Here is a 17,571-nt window from a genome sequence, read left to right as displayed (position 1 = left end):
GATTAGTGCGTTCAAACAAACAAACAAACTCTTTAGCTTTATAATATTACCAGCGGCCCGGCCCGGCTTCGCTCGTGGTACATATATAGCCTATAGCATTCCTCAATAAATGGGCTTTCTAACACTGACAGAATTTTTAAAATCAAACTAGCAGTTTCTGAGATTAGTGCTTCAAATTCTTTTCAGATGTCAAAATGATGTCATCATAATATGTCAAAGTCATATGTCACAATAAATTCGAAATTCGGGAATTATTTCGCGTGGACGTGGAAATGTTCATTGTTTTATTAAATTAGAAATAGAAAGAATAATTAAATCATGAGTGACAAAGATGCCCAAAACTGTCCCCCAGGCGACCAACCACAAGAAAAGTCCGCTAAACAATTGGAAAAAGAAGCTAAAAAGGCTGCTAAATTAGAAAAACTTAAAGCCAAATTGGATAAGAAAAGTACTGCGCCAGCTGCACCAAAAGAAAAAGCTGAGGTAGATTTTGTACTGTACGCGTGACTCTCCCAAGTCCGTAAATTTTTTATACACAGTTTAAAAATCAAAATAAATAGTGCACAAATTTGTAGGTTAGAAAATGTTTAGGTGAAAGGAATCTTACGTGTATTGTTTGAACGTTGCATCATTTCCTGAATGCGTACGTTTTTCCCATACGCTAACATTAATTCTACTACAATGCCTCCATCATTACATCTATAGTATGCCATAGTCATCTTCTATAGTTAATTTCATTCATAGAACTTTCACACCACTTAAAAAGATGTAATTTAACTATTTGATAAATCAGTTACATCACATTTTATAGAAAAAAGTTAAAGAAACAAAGGAAAGTGCAGTATATACAGCAAATACTGCACCTGGAGACAAAAAAGACATCAATGGTCCTATGCCAGACGCTTACAGCCCCAAGTATGTTGAGGCTGCATGGTATTCATGGTGGGAGAAGCAAGGATTCTTCAAACCTGAGTACGGGGTTAGTAATATATTCTTGCTTGCTTGCTTCTAACTTTATATTTGAATGTGTTTTTAATTTCAATGAAGGGTTTTTGAGTTTCATTTATTTACATTCTACTTGCATTATCACATTGCCTGTGATAAGAAAATGTATAAACAAAAATTGCATAATCTCACTTTTATTAATTCATGTATTGTATAATTTTAAGCTAATATCTCTAGTAATATAATAAATATTAATGTAAGTTTGTCTATTCAGCATTCACTCCAAAGATACAAACTAATTTGGTATTTTTAGATTTTGTTGATTTATATTTGATACAGAGATAGTTTGGCACCAAAAAGGATATTGGTGTTTTTATTCTAGCAATCCCATGGGACTGGGGTAAAATTTAAATATTGTTTATCTTTTCCTTTGACTGCACAGGCCAAGCCACGGGCAGAAAGCTGGTGAAAAAGTAAAAAAAAAGATTAATTGGTTATTTAGAAGATCATTCAGTAATTTAAGAAATATTCTTGTATCATATGTTATTTAAACGGCTACTCCTTTTCAGAAAAAGTCTGTATTGGAGCCAAACCCCAATGGTCAATTTATTATGGTCATTCCACCACCAAATGTGACAGGGAGCTTGCATCTCGGCCATGCTCTCACAAATGCCGTTGAAGATGCTATTACCAGATGGCACAGGTGATATTTTCATTTAAATTTTATTATAAGAAAATAGTTAATAGCTGAATATTAATTTTATGTGTAGTGTAAATTGTTTTCTTTTAACAAATAATATTATTTTTTTAATTGGTTGCATAGTTTCAGACAAATAATTATTAAATAATTTTAAACTAATGAAAGTATTGTCGTCTTCAATAGAGCCCAGACAAACTGGATCACTTAAAATTTGAACAGTACACATGAAAATCTATTTTGAAAGTTTGCATTAGAAAATAATGCATAAAGCTTTTTTACAGAATGAATGGTCGAACAACTCTTTGGAATCCCGGCTGCGATCACGCCGGTATCGCGACGCAGGTTGTGGTGGAGAAGAAGTTATGGAGAGAGGAGAAGAAGACAAGACATGAGCTGGGTAGAGAGGAGTTTATCAAGCGTGTCTGGAAATGGAAAGAAGAGTGAGTTTGTTATTGGTTGTACTAAAATGAAAACTGATTTTTTTTAAACTAATTAGTCATAAAAAGTGTGAGTTACTGTCCATGTCAATCAAAGTAAATGTTTAATGATTTAATACAAAGCTATTGGTAATTTAAAATTAATTTTAAAATATTGCAAAAAGAACGCTAAAAACAGTTTGGCAAACACATACAGATTGAATCACACTATTGACCATAAACATTTCCAGAAAAGGTGGCCGAATCTATGAACAGCTGCGTTCGCTTGGTTCATCCCTAGACTGGTCGAGAGAACGGTTCACAATGGACCCGGTGATGTGCCGAGCTGTGAATGAAGCATTCATTCGTTTACATGACTCCGGTGATATATACCGGGCTAACAGACTCGTGAACTGGTCGTGTACTTTGAAGAGCGCCATCTCCGATATTGAAGTGGACAAAGTGGAATTGCCTGGACGTACTATGTTGTCTATTCCGGGTTACGATAATAAAGTAAGTTGTGGAATAATAAATCCTATTTAGTTTGCAAGATGGTTGAATTTGTAATAACAGGGGCTGTTTATAGGTAGTGAAATAATCCTACTTCCTGCTAATAGTATAAACTTCTGGGTGTTTGTTACTCTTTCAGGTGAAATCAATTTAACATATCTCTATGAAATTTGGTACAGATCGTTTATAGTCTGGATTTAATGTTCTCTCAATTGAATTTCCATTAGTTACATGAACAGCACCATTCGTCAATATATATTAGTTCCATAACAACTTCAACCAAATAGATCAAAATATTTTACGATTATAATGTAAAGGTGGAATTTGGTGTGCTGGTGCACTTCGCCTATCGAGCTGAAGATGGCGGTGCTGAAGTGGTGGTGGCCACCACTCGTGTTGAGACCATGCTGGGTGACGTGGCTGTAGCCGTGCATCCCAATGATGAGAGGTAGACCATGTCATTGTTTATACGAACAATGTGTCCCCTTTTGTTGTATGGGTGACGATGAAATTCATGTTTTGCTGATCAATTTAGAACAGAAGAGTATAATGTCAAAGAAATCAATGAATCGTCTTCTGTGTCCTACATGCTTCTGTATGAGCTAGACTCTTATTGAGCTAGCTACTTAACAGTTCTACACTTAACCACTGTATCAAAAAGGTGATCATCTAATCTAGCAGTTTTATATTATTTTGGTATCATAACATTTATATTTACCTTATAATAAAAAATGAAAAATGTAAATATTTCCTTTTTTATATTTATTTTATTCTTTTTTTCTATTTTTTACATTTAAGCTTAGTCGAATGCCTAAAAAACTTATGTGACTATTATATTTTCATAGATGATTTGCTTTATTTTCGTAAATATTTGGTATTTTATTCAAATCCACCAAATATGAAAGACAGCTATTTTTTGTCAGAATGTAAGAACGCATCCTTAATCAGTTTTCCCCGACCAACATGTAGACTTGACTTAGTTACTCCTGAAAATTTTGTTCCCAGATACAAGAGTTTAATAGGCAAGATGCTGGTCCATCCAATTCTGAACAGGAAGCTGCCTGTGATCGCTGACGAGTACGTCGACATGACTTTTGGAACTGGTGTGTGATTTGTTTTAATCTATTATTACGCGCTTTTGATTAGCTTTTCTTGTATGTTTGTATATTTCATCATCATCATCATCATCATTATCATCATCATCATCATCACCATCATCACCATCATCATGAGCCCATATATATTCCCACTGCTGGGACACAGGCCTCCTATGAGAGTTCAGGCCATAATCCACCACGCTGGCAAAGTGCGGGTTGGCAGATGTCACATGTCGTTGAACTTTTGATTCTTGGACATGCCGGTTTCCTCACAATGTTTTCCTTCACCGTTTTTCAAGCAGTGGTGATGTTATCCACATGTGCAGATTTATTTCCTGCACGCCCGCCCGGTCTCGAACCCCGACTTATCGATTTGAAGTCCAACATTTTCACCACTGAGCCACCACTGCTTGTTTGTATATTTAATAGCTTTGAAATTCATTATAAGTGATATTTTTTTTATTTTAAACAATAAGAAAAACTTCAATCACGAGACGGGATTCGAACCCGCTCATCCTTCTGCCAAACCGTAGCAACGCTTATTATAAAATAAAGTACATAATTTTTTTATACTAAGCGTTGCTACGGATACATTGATATAAGTGTGTTAAACACTCAGGTGCCGTGAAAATAACGCCCGCCCACGATCAGAACGACTATGAGATCGGGAAGCGGCACAATCTGCCCTTCATCAACATATTCGACGACGAGGGCAAGCTGCTGGACAATTGTGGACCTTTCTCGGTAAGACATAGAGTCTATACTTCTGTTCTTATGTGCTTCTGTTGTAGCTATAAATAATATAATGTTCGTAGATTTATGGGTTGCTTATTGAAAGAAAGATAGAAAAAAGAAAACATGTTAACGTGCTCTTTAGCTTAGCTCTTTGTGTCGCGAGTCCGACTCGCACTTCACCGGTTTTTTTTCCTGTTAATACATAAAGAAAGAATGAAAGAAATAATGTTTATTTAACACCACCACATTTACACACAGCTAAATTAAAATCAAAAAGTGAACGTATGACTAAACGGTGTGGTGCTTAAAAGGGTAACTACTCAGCGTGTGCTACGCGTAATGCGCAGCGCTGATTTTCAGTAGCCCCTTGTTGGAGTGCCAGTCAAAAGAAATAAACATACATGCATACATTATATAAACAATACAAACATACTTATAGATATTTTAAAAGCAAATTCTTATTTAAACTGAATATTATATATATATTGAAAGAAAGATAGAAAAAAGAAAACACGTTAACGTGAGAAATGAGAAATTTTGAAAGAATAGAAAAAATTTGATCACGAGGCAGGATTCGAACCTGCGTTTCTTGCCTAACCGTAGCAACGCCTAGCCTCTTTATTAAAAATTAAAAAAAAAACACGTTAACGTGCTCTTTAGCTTATTTGTAAAGGACCCCTTTGTGTCGCGAGTCCGACTCGCACTTCACCGGTTTTTTTTCCTGTAATACACGTACAGTTATTTTTTTTTTGTATTTTCTTATGTTTGATTTCACGCGAGTATGAAGAAATTTAGAAATTATGTGTTATGGTGGTGGTCGTCCCCGTGACCACGTTCGCTGTAAAGTGTTCGAAACGTCGGTTTAATAATATAATGAATAAATCGCGTTTAAAATCCGTTAAAAAGTTTTTAATTTCTAACTTTTTTTTTTCAACCATTTAGGGCAAAAAGCGTTTCGACGTTCGCCGCGAGATAATTAAAGTGCTAGAAGAGAAGAAATTGTACCGCGAGACGAAAGACCACGCGATGGTGGTGCCGCTCTGCAGCCGCTCCAAGGACGTGGTGGAGCCCATGCTGAAGCCGCAGTGGTGAGGAACTCTCCGAATGGAAAATGGAAATTCCGCTCGGAAATATTGCTTTTGCTATGGTGTTTTAAGTTTTGAGTGAATGGATGTGGTGCGATCGGACGATTCGTTAACTAAAGATATTTTTGCTTTATATTTTGAAGTTTCACAAGCATTTAAAGAATTTAAAATATTGTCCATGGTGAAAATTATTTGAACCACGTAATTAATTATAATGTTTATGTGTATTTTATTATTATAATTTACAATTCTCTGTAAATGATGATTAAAAAGTTGATTTATTTGTTAAACGAAAAAGAAAATGTCTCTCAGGTATATACGCTGCGACAAAATGGCCGCGGACGCGATCCAAGCGGTGAAAAATGGCGATCTGAAGATAATACCGGATTCCCACGAGAAGACCTGGTACCACTGGATGGAGAACATACGGGACTGGTGCATCTCGCGCCAGCTCTGGTGGGGCCACCAGATACCCGCGTACCGGGTAACTGTGCCGGAAAAGGTGAGGTTATGTATTTTGGTTGGGGTAGGTGTTGGTTCGGAGGAAACCAAATTATATGTATTTAAATAGTTACAATGACGTTTTCAGTTTGTTTCGGGAGCTTCAAGATTCATGCGATAGATTTAAGTTTTAAACTTATATGTATGTTAGTGGTTTAATATTTATTTCCTACTAGCTGTTGCCTGCGCGCTCGCGTGGTCAAAAAAATTTTTTCCCAGTGTAAACTTTCATAACCTATTTTATCCTTTTGGGGGTAGAATTTATCAAGATTCTTTCTTAGCAGATGCCTACATTGTAGCGGCTATCTGCATGCCAAATTTCAGCCCGATCGGTCCAGTAGTTTGGGCTGTGCGTTGATGGATCAGTACCAACTATGCGTTTTATATATTGAGATGTAAGATTGGCCGTGAGCTGCGTGAAAAAAATTATATAAACAATACAACTAGCTGCACGCCCCGGTTCCGCCCGGATAGTCATTTATCGTATTTGTAATAATATAAAATATAATAACTTTAAGCTGGATCAAACTGCACGTGGTGTGCAAACTTTTATTAAAATCGGTTGAATAGTGAAGCAATCCATAACGAACATACAATGTTACTAATAAAGCTGAAGAGTTTGTTTGTTTGAACGCACTTATCTTAGGAACTACTGGTCCGATTTGAAAAGTTCTTTAAGTGTTAGATAGCCCATTTATCGAGGAGGGCTATAGGCTATATATGTACCGCGATAAATATAAATACGGATATGAAGGGCAGCGAGGCGAGCGCGGGCGGCCGGCCGCAGCGGCGGCGCACGCGCACGGGGCGGCGCAAGGCGGCGCGCCGCGTGCGCCCGCGCGCGCGCCCGCCGCACGTACGTACGCATGCTCGGAACGCGCGCGTTCGGAAATTGTGTTAGCTTGTTTGTCGTTTGGTTTTGACCTGTGTTGTATGGGTTCTTGTTCGCTCTAAATATGTAGATTATGAAAAAAATTTTGAGAGAATAGAAAAAATTCGATCACGGGACGGGATTCGAACCCGCGTTTCATGCCTAACCGTAGCAACGCCTAGCCTCTCGGCCACCCGTGATCCTGCCACAGTAATCGAATTTCTTCTACTCTTTCGGTTTCATGTGCCTAAGGGGCACCCCACGCCATCTATTGAGATGATTAAGAACCATCACAACCAATACGAAACATATGTTGATTATGTTTTATATTTTATTATGATTCCGTGTGTATAATTTTTTTTTTTTTAGATTTCGTACTAGATAGTTTTTTGCGCTAATACAGTTAGAGAGAATAGATAGGGTTTTTGTTTATGTTACGCTTATTTTGAAATGCGTTTTGCATTCGTGCGATTTATTACTAAATAGAATTTTCTGTGCACATTTCTTGCATATAGAGCTGCGTCTTCGATTTTATTTTAAATGTTTTTTTCGCGTGATGTTTTTCAGCTTTAATTTTTTACCTTTGTTGCATACTTGTGATTTTTGAATAAATAGATGGTAGTGTTGTGCATATTTTTAAATTACTATTTTTTTTTTGTTTTTGACGTTTTGTCGGTTCTAACTTAATTTTTTGCGGACCCTCCATTATATTGCTTTTTATTAACATATTTTTTTTATTAAGAAGAATATGCTGACGCTAGTCTTTTTTAATAAAGTAGGCGTTATCATGCGACTAAACGCTTGCGTACATTTATTAATCTATTTATAATAGCCTCTATTTCTACACACGCTAGTTAACTTACTAATTATAAATTTTCATATCCAATCTTTTATCTAGACCCATACATGTGTAAAACTAGAAAAATTTTAATTTATGTTACAGTCTACTAATATTATAAATGCGAAAGTTTGCGAGGATGTGTATACACACAAAAGTAATAAACATACGTTTATTACTTTTTCACGCAAAAACTACTGAACCGTTTGCAATTACATGTGGCACGTACATAGCGGAACAACTCCAATAACACATAAGCAACTTTTTATCCCGATATTCCTACGGGACACAGGCTTACGCGGGTGACAGCTAGTATGTATATAATGCTGTGCTGTCTTTATTCAAAATTCAATAAATGCAAAAGTTATTCTGTTTGTCTGTCTGTCTCTTCTTCACACCTAACTGAAAAGATTACATGAAATTTGATACAGAGATTCCTCAGGTAGAAAGCTAGAAAGCTTTCGTTTTGTAATTGTATTGCGCTTGTACTTTTAATATGTGATAATAGAAACGCAAAAAAATACACATTACTCAATGAAACAATCCAATGTACTGTAACAATGTATTATTTTGAATATTTTTCTTCAACATTAACTCCCACATAACCAACACGTCTATGCACCAACCTTTCAAAGGTCTACTCCAAGAAAAACACTACTCTTACTCTTACTCTTACTACTACTTACTACTCTTGGTACGGTACTCTTCCAAGAAAAACATTTCAAATGTTCAATTTTTTTCTCCAAATCTTTCGAATTCTTGTAGACTGAAGAACTTTGGGTATCAGCGCACTCGCAGGCGGAAGCGTTGCAAAAAGCATCGGCGAAGTACAACGCCCCAGTGGAGGACATAACCCTGAAGCGAGATGATGATGTACTGGACACCTGGTTCTCGTCAGGGCTGTTCCCGTTCGCTATATTCGGCTGGCCGGATAATACTGATGATTTGAAGGTGAGATAATTGTCTGTCTGTATGTATAGTATACTAAGATGTATTTTCTTAAGTTATAGAGACACACACATGCTGTGTTGTACACACCCCAGAATGACCTTGGAAAAGTCGGGTAATTGCCCGAGTCGTGTGGGTGAGTGAGAAATAATCAGTTATATACAGACGAAAGTTGAGATTGAGACAGGAAGGATCTGTGATCTCTCTCCTTCTCTCTCGTACAGATTTATAGCGATATAAAAATACATGTCTTTAAAAAGACGGGCCCATACCGTGGCATAATTTCTATCGGTCATGTTTATTTCTTCTGTCCTTTACTTTCTAGTGAAAGTCCTATTTAAAATGGACTAGACATTTAGAGACTAGAGATCCCGAAACAAGAGAGTTTTTTTTGTAAGTTTACTTAGTATCCTGTTCATTATTAAAACTTGAGACATTACTTTAAAGTATATACCTTATACGCTTATAACTTTATAGTAGCGGCAGAACAAGTAACGTACTACGTAGGTTAATGGATTCAATAAGTAAGTTAAGTTTTAATTTAAAGTCGTCCTAAGTTTGAGTTTATTTCGCAGGCTTTCTACCCGACAACATTGCTGGAGACTGGCCATGACATCCTGTTCTTCTGGGTGGCGAGGATGGTCTTCTTTGGCCAGCGGCTTATGGGCAAATTACCTTTCAAGTGAGCTTTATAAAATACCTTCAAAATGAGGATACCTTCTAGGAAACTAGGACATCCAGTAGGCTGATCTTGAGGATACCTTCCTATTTGATGCAATTATATTCTTTTACATAGTGTATTATATATTTACGGTAGTTCTACTAATTGAAGTGTATAGTCCTACTTCTTATCCTATCCTACTAATATTATAAATGCGAAAGTTTGTAAGGATGTGTGTGTGTGTGTGTTTGTTGCTCTTTCACGGAAAATCTACTGAACCGATTGCTGTGAAGTTTGGTAAATAGACAGCTGGACAATTGGAATAACATAAAGGCAATTTTTTATCCCGATATTCTTACGGGATACGGACTAATGCGGGTGAAACAGCGGGGCGCAGCTAGTAACATATAAAAGTCACCTTTCAATGCATTTTATTGGTTCATAATTTTGCAGGACACTTCCTCATAACACTCCATATTTTTTCCAGGGAAGTCTACCTCCACCCCATGGTGCGGGACGCGCACGGCCGGAAGATGTCCAAATCGCTGGGCAACGTGATAGATCCGGTGGACGTGGTGACCGGCATCACGTTGGAACAGCTGCACGATCAGCTCGCCGAGTCGAACCTGGATCCCCGGGAGGTGGAGAAGGCCAAGCTGGGACAGAAGCAGGACTACCCCAATGGGATACCGGAGTGCGGGACTGATGCGCTTAGGTGGGCATCTGTCTTTAGATTACCAAATGTAAAATACTCAACTTCCCTATTATCAATTTTAGAATTTAACTAGCTGACCCGGCAAACCCTGTTCTGCCTTACTCTTATCATTTAGAAGTTGATAAATAGATGCTGGCCAATTCTCAAACCTACTCGATATGCACAAAAAATTTCATGAGAATCGATGCAGCCGTTTCGGAGGAGTATGGTAACTAATATTGTGACTGGTCGTAGTTTGTTTTTTTTTTATTTTTTTTATGTCATAGCGGGCATCTGAGCTGGTGGTTCGCCTGATGGTAAGCGATCACCACCGCCCATTAACATTCGCAAAGGTAGTACCTCCGTGAATGCGCTGCCCGCTTTTATGGGGTATGGGAAAAGGAAAGGATTAACGACTGGAAAGAAGGAATGGACTGGGACGGGTGAGGAAAAGGAAACGGGCCTCCGGCTCCCCCACTCACCGTACGAAACACAGTAGCATGCCACTATTTCACGCCGGTTTTCTGTGGGGGTGTGGTACTTCCCCGGTGCGAGCTGGCCCAATGCGTGCCGAAGCGTGCTCGACTCCCACAATAAATTGTGTGTTTGTTGTTTTCGTAATCAAATTACATCTTAATGTGAATGGATATGTTGCTAGCGAATTGATCAAAGCACCTGTAACACCTCTAGTGTTTTGGTGGTGCACTGGTCTGCACCTCTGGTGCTCTGATCATTAGTGTTTATGGTCGGTGGTGACCACTAAACATCAAGGTGGCCCCACATGCTTTCTTTTGCTTGCTCTGTCATCAAAAAAAAGAAATCTTAAATTTACACTACACTGCATTGCTATTTTGAAATAAAAATTAAATATAGTTAAATACTTTAATTGTGACACATAAATACACATAAACAAATAAAAAGGGATCCAGTCAAATTGGCAAAAAAAGGAAGAAGATATGAGAAATTTTGAAAGAATAGAAAAAATTTGATCACGGGGCAGGATTTGAACCCACGTTCCTTGCCTAGCCGTAGCAACGCCTAGCCTATCCACCACCCGTGATCCCGCCACAATAATCGAATTTCTTCTACTCTTTCGGTTTCATGTGCCTAAGGGGCACCCCACGCCATCTATTGAGATGATTAAGAACCATCACAACCAATACGAAACATTATTTCAATGATTACAATATTGTATCGATGGAACGCGGCCTTTGTTAAATATAATTTTATAGTTTTATAGCATTGAAATGCTTAATAAGTGAGAAATTTTGAAAGAATAGAAAAAAAATTCGAGGGTTCGAATCCCGCCTCGTGATCAAATTTTTTCTATTCTTTCAAAATTTCTCACTTATAAAGCATTTCAATGCTATAAAACTAAAGAACATATATGACTAATACGATAAGGGCTGCCACTCAAAACCATAAGAGAATTCTCATATAATGTCTCCAGGTTCGCCCTCTGCGCAATGACGCAGGGCCGCGACCTGAACCTGGACATCCTGCGCGTGCAGGGCTACCGGTTCTTCTGCAACAAGCTGTGGAACGCCACCAAGTTCGCGCTCATGTACTTCCCGAAGGACACTGTTTATGAGGTATCTCACTAGCGAGTCAGCGTTATAGTCACACTATCACAATAATATTATAAACGTTAAAGTTTTTTTTGTTTGGATGTTTGTCCCTCAATCACGCTGAAACTACTGAACGGATTTTGATGAAATTTCATGTAGAGACAGGGTATGAGCTGACTGGGGTGATAGGATACTTTTTTTGTCCCGATTTAATGCTCCCTCGGGATGAAACAGGAATCTGGATATCCAGGTGAAGCCGGGACGAGCGTCTAATAATAAAATAGGATAGCTATGGTTCATTGTGTGTTTTGATCAAGAAATGATTGATTGTAAAATGTATAACAATGTTAGAATGATTAATTATAAACTTTTATTAGATGGTTGTTTGAATTATGCGGTTTGCTTTGTTTATTATTTGATGGAATATGAAAGACAAAGGATATACAGGGTGTCCCGTCGATGGAGTACACAATGTTACCTGTAGTTTTGCAAACGCTGTTTACGGAAATAATACTCAAACAACAAAAAAATTTTGAACAAAATTTCTTATTTCATTTTTTCTTAAAACCTGTGTTTACATAGCTTCGCTCAGTTGGTGTATAACGCTTCGCTAACGAGGACATTGTGCCTCCGAAAACATAATAATACACGTATGTAAGCATGCGGGTGGCAAAAATTCATTTCAAAAATAAGTGGCCAGTTAGGGGTGAACACAGAGATTTAAGAATTCCAGCTAATAAGAAAAAAAATGCATCAGGGATTTGATGAGCAATTTTGACGTAATTAGCGTATTATAAAGTAGAAGTTCCGTTGAGCATAGTACACCATCAAAGGGACACCCTGTATATAAACTTATCAAAGTATTTTGTCGTTTTGCTCCATCCAATCTGGTTTCCCTTCCAGGTGCACGCGCCCGGCCCGCTACCGGAGGAGCTGTCGATGGTGGACAAGTGGATGATGTCCAGGTTGGCGGTGGCCGTGAGCAAAGTGAACGAGGGTTTCAGAAACTACGACCTCCCGTCGGCCACCACGCACTGCTACAATCTGTGGCTGTACGATCTGTGCGACGTGTACTTGGTGAGATGAGATTGTTTTTTTTTTCTTTTTTTTTTTTTTTTGGAGTCGCTTTTTTCTCAATAGGAAATTACAATCCTATCCCACTATATATAATATTAATTATAAATGCGAAAGTTTAGAAGGATGTGTGTGAGTGAGTCTGTTGCTCTTTCACGCAAAAACTACCGAACCGATTGCAATGAAATTTGGTACGTAGACAGCTTGACAACGGATAGGATACGGACTAACACACGTGAAACCGCGTGGCGCAGCTAGTGTTTCTATATATATATATTTTTTTTTATGTCATAGCGGGCAACTGAGATGGTGGTTCGCCTGATGGTAAGCGATCACCACCGCCCATAAACATTCGCAAAGGTTGGGCTTCTGCGAATGCGCTACCTGCTTTTTTGGGATAAGGGAAAAGGATGGAAGGAAGGAATGGATTAACGACTGGAAAGAAGGAATGGACTGGGACGGGTGAGGAAAAGGAAACGGGCCTCCGGCTCCCCCACTCACCGCATGAAACACAATGTCATGCCACTATTTCACGCCAGTTTTCTGTGGGGGTGTGGCCCAATTCGTGCCGAAGCGTGCTCGACTTCCACAATATAGATTACACAATATAGTTGTAAGGCGTTATATCTATATAAATTTGGATATGATAATGATTTCTAATCCCAACTTTACTTTTATGAATGCGGAAGCAACTATGTCTGTCTGCTAAACCGATTTTGATGAAATTAAATTATCACATTTGCTCCTATGCAGAGTATACGTCAGAACATGTCCAAAAACCAAATGTTTGACGACATGTGACATCTGCCAACCCGCACTTGGCGAGCGTGGTGGATTATGGCCTGAACCCTCATAGGAGGCCCGTGTCTCAGCAGTGGGAACATATATGGGCTGATGATAATGAACAGCCAGTGATTTATATTGTCCAGGAGTACATAAGCTGCTATCTATATAGATAGACTAGCGATCCGCCCCGGCTTCGCCCGTGGTATATATATAGCCTATAGCCTTCCTCAATAAATGGACTATCGTACACTGAAAGAATTTTTCAAATCGAGCAGTATATAGTTCCTGAGGTTTGTGCGTTCAAACAAACAAACACTTCAGCTTTATAATATTAGTATATAGTCGTTTAGCATTTTGCTTTATGCTGGACTTTTTCAAAAAGAGAGTGAATAGGCTCTATCTAGACAGGCACGCACTTCCTTAGCTGCTTACAGTCAAATAGGGTTGCAGTCAAATGCCTGTCTATCTCATGTAAAAAAAAAAAAAGCTTAGTATTAACTAGCCAGCAACCATTCCAGGAGTACCTGAAGCCGGTGTTCGCGCAGGGCTCCGCCCACGAGCAGGGCGCCGCGCGGCGCACGCTGTACACGGCGCTGGAGTGCGGCCTCAAGCTGATCAGCCCGTTCATGCCGTTCGTCAGCGAGGAGCTTTACCAGCGGCTGCCGCGGCGACACGCGGCCAGCCCGTCCGTGTGCGTCGCGCCTTATCCCACCGTGAGTGATCCTGCTAATGTGTATAGAAATGAATTATTGAAATAAAAATTATAGAAATTATACACTACCGAAGCCAGACATAGTATTTTATCGTAATACATTTAGAATTATATTTATTTTAACGAATTTATAATGCGATTGATTAATTATATTATATTATATCCCGATAAATGTGTGATGAATAAATTTGACGTTTTGAATTCGTTAATTTCTTAATTTCTTCATATAAAAGATTATAACTTAAGACATTTCTCTTTGTTACACTAGTGAATTTGGTTTTTATGGAACTTAACACTGTCGAAATAAACGTGGTATTGCTTACAATAAATACATTTGACTTTCATTTAAATCATATATTAAAATCTCTTTAACATGAACTGATCAGAAATATATTGTTTAAAAACATAAAAGTATTTATTTATTCTTTATTGCACTTAATTAACATTAAAGACAAAGAAAGGAGACAAATAAAACTTACATCTAAGTGCAATGGGCGGTCTTATCGCTTAGAGCGATTTCTTCCAGACAAAGTATCTTAATAAAGATAACAAATACATGTTACTTTAATGTTTCCAGGATGCGGACACACCATGGCAGTGCAAGGAGTTGGAATCAGATGTGGAGCAAGTGATGAAGATGGTCCACGCGATCCGGTCCACCAGGTCGGAGTACACCATTCCGAATAAGACCAAAACTGATGTCTATCTTGTACTTAGCGATGACATGCAACATTTGAAAGAGGTAAACTTACTATTCGCATTGAATATTTTGAAATTTATTTATGATTTATCTATAGAAATTAGAAAATATCCACATAACAGAATTGAAACAGAAATCCTAAATGATACAATTTAGCTCTATTTCAAATAGAAATCTTATTAGAACTCTTTTGAACGACAATTTTATAAATAAAAAAAAAGTATTTGCAATGTATGTATATACATTCTCTCTTTTACCCTTTAATTTCATTTATGTTGACATTAATAAGTGTCAAAACATATTCATCATGGCGCTTATCACTGTGACGGTGTGCTGATTGACGACACGAGATGTCGCTACTAGTCGTTTAGTTCGCGCTAGAGGAGTGTTTTCGTAGCGCCATATATGAAATTCGACATGTGAGCGTGTCGACCGATTATGATGAAATTTGGTAAACTTTTTTGGATAGCCGATTTACGATAAATACGTTATATTGGCTAAGATTAGCATTTAGCTGCTTATTAATTAGTACTTAGTAGTGCTTGTTTGCAGAAGGAATTATTAAATTAATTGTACCCATTAGGTCATCTAGGTTCTAGAATAGTGTTATGAGTATGATTTTTTTGATTTCGGAGTTAAAAACTCAATTTTACAAAATGAAAAATTTTATATCATACCTCCTTTCAAAACGGGTACATTTTCAGTTCTCTCTAAATATTAACAAATTAGAAGCTATGATTCTGATGAAAACCAAAATCTCTAGTCGTGTGTATCAGTAAGAAGTAATGTGAGAAGTCGTTGAAAACAGGAATTAGGTACAAGGTAAAAAAAGGGTCTTGAAAAAAAGATCACTAAAACGCCGCTAGATGTCGCTGCTAGTAGTGTAGTTCGCGCTATAGAAATGTATTCATACCAACTTAAATAATATTCTACGCTGTTTAGCAGTGACGGATTATGATGAAATTTGGTGATTTTTGGACAACCGATGTACGTAATATAATATGCGTTACTTTGGTTGAAAGTGAATAATAAATCAAGAAGAGTCGATAATTTAGAAAGCGATATCTGTTTATATTAGTTTTCGTAGTGGTCGAAAGTGTGTATTGAGTATTTATTTAGAAGTTATCATTGTTAGCCGATCTTCACGCTTACGCGTTGATCAAAAATGTAAATCATATCTCAACATAATTTCAGAAGTCGCCTATTTCACAATATTTCGAAGTACGTGTTTAAAGTAAAATTGATTTTTTATTATCTAACAGTGTTATATTCAGAAAAGAAAAGGCGCCATCACAAATGCACTTACAAAAATAGTAGTTACCTATACGAATCTAAAACACATTTGATTCGTCATTAAATGTGCATTTAATTAATTATATATTTTTACTTATATCTTTCAGGTGTTCCAAAAGATGGAATGTCTCGCCAACAGTCGGTTCGTGGCAGGCGCGCCGCCGAGCGGCTGCTCTATCCTGCCGATATCGGATAAAATTGAAGTGCATCTGTTCTTGAAGGTGAGATCTTAACAAAAAATTGTGATCGGATCTTTAAAGAATTGTGGAAATATTTCACTGAGTAAGTAAAACAAAAAAAAACGTATGTACCACAAGAAAAACATAGTTTTCTGATGGTGAAGGAATTTTTCAAAAATATTATGTATATGTGTATTAAATATAAGGTTTATTAATTACTAGATGCTGGCTTCACCCGAGTTGACGCTAGGTAAATAAAATACCCTGTATTACTCGGAAAAGATGTAGCGTTATAATGATATAAAAATTCTTAAAATCCATATAGTGGTAGCAAATTAATTGGTATTAAATATTAATACAAATCTTTTATTCTAATATTAGTGTTGACGAACATGCAAAAAAATACCTGTACTATCACGGTTCATGACATACAACCTAGTGATAGACGGACGGACAGACAGATAGACGTCCGACAACGTAGTCTTAGGAATAACCCTTACTCTTTGCATATGGAACCCTAAAAATAAAAGTTGTATACTCACAGATCAAGTCACGATATCAAACCAATTTATATTTTCAGGGTCTAATCGACGCGGAAAAAGAAATAACGAAACTTGAGAAGAAGAAAGACAATTTGGAGCAATCGTTGAAAAAGTTAAAACAAGCGATGTCCGTAGACGACTACGCTAACAAAGTCCCCGCGGATGTACAAAAGGCCAACTCGGAGAAACTCGTACAAACTGAAGGCGAAATAGACAAACTCAATAAAGCTATACAAACGTTGAAAATATTCTAAATGTAATGAATTAGTGAAAATCTTTATGTATATTTCGTTTCACTTGCATTTGATTGTTTGATATTAAAGCGTTCAAGGTCACGTTCTATGTAAGCTATTTATTGCCCATTTTTTATAATAAATGATTTTTACATCAATGTTTTTTTATTTACCATGATATCTTTTAACAGAAACAGTTAAAATTAATTTAGGCTGGAAATTTATTAATTGATGAATATTTGTCTACATAAATTTGTGAAACAATATTCCCCGTAACTTAGTATTTACGTGTAATCCTTCCCTGAAGTACGACAAACATTTCGAAGACAAAAACATCTAAATTGAGCGCCATTATTGAGACAAACGAATATTAGATTTTTATATAATTTTGTTTAAGACATAGATGATTGTATCTTCATATTGAATAACTGTGGTCTCGGAATTTGGCTAGGCTTTGGCATAGTGGCGAAAGCCATGCCAGCG

General features: G+C 37.3%; 1 protein-coding gene across 2 annotated transcripts; it reads left to right on the top strand.

Moving 5' to 3' along the window:
• Positions 1–217: 217 nt before the first annotated feature.
• Positions 218–17,246, top strand: LOC119838640 (valine--tRNA ligase). 2 transcript variants are annotated; one of them, XM_038364670.1, is made up of 21 exons: positions 218–483; positions 812–979; positions 1,515–1,648; positions 1,927–2,085; positions 2,313–2,574; positions 2,889–3,019; positions 3,577–3,674; positions 4,288–4,412; positions 5,346–5,491; positions 5,801–5,990; positions 6,744–6,845; positions 8,132–8,140; positions 8,464–8,649; positions 9,222–9,328; positions 9,795–10,022; positions 11,452–11,593; positions 12,473–12,646; positions 13,948–14,142; positions 14,719–14,883; positions 16,242–16,355; positions 16,894–17,246. In XM_038364670.1, the coding sequence occupies exons 1-21, from the start codon at positions 319–321 to the stop codon at positions 17,107–17,109; spliced, it is 3,216 nt and encodes a 1,071-aa protein (XP_038220598.1). In that variant the 5' UTR covers positions 218–318; the 3' UTR covers positions 17,110–17,246. The 2 variants fall into 2 exon arrangements, with proteins under 2 accessions (XP_038220598.1, XP_038220597.1); XM_038364669.1 differs by lacking the exons at positions 6,744–6,845; positions 8,132–8,140.
• The last annotated feature ends 325 nt before the right edge of the window (positions 17,247–17,571 follow it).

This window comes from Zerene cesonia, unplaced genomic scaffold, assembly GCF_012273895.1.
Source record: "Zerene cesonia ecotype Mississippi unplaced genomic scaffold, Zerene_cesonia_1.1 Zces_u004, whole genome shotgun sequence".
NCBI lineage: Eukaryota > Metazoa > Arthropoda > Insecta > Lepidoptera > Pieridae > Zerene > Zerene cesonia.
The sequence above is the reverse complement of the archived record's forward strand: the minus strand, read 5'-3'. Positions and strand labels throughout refer to the sequence as shown.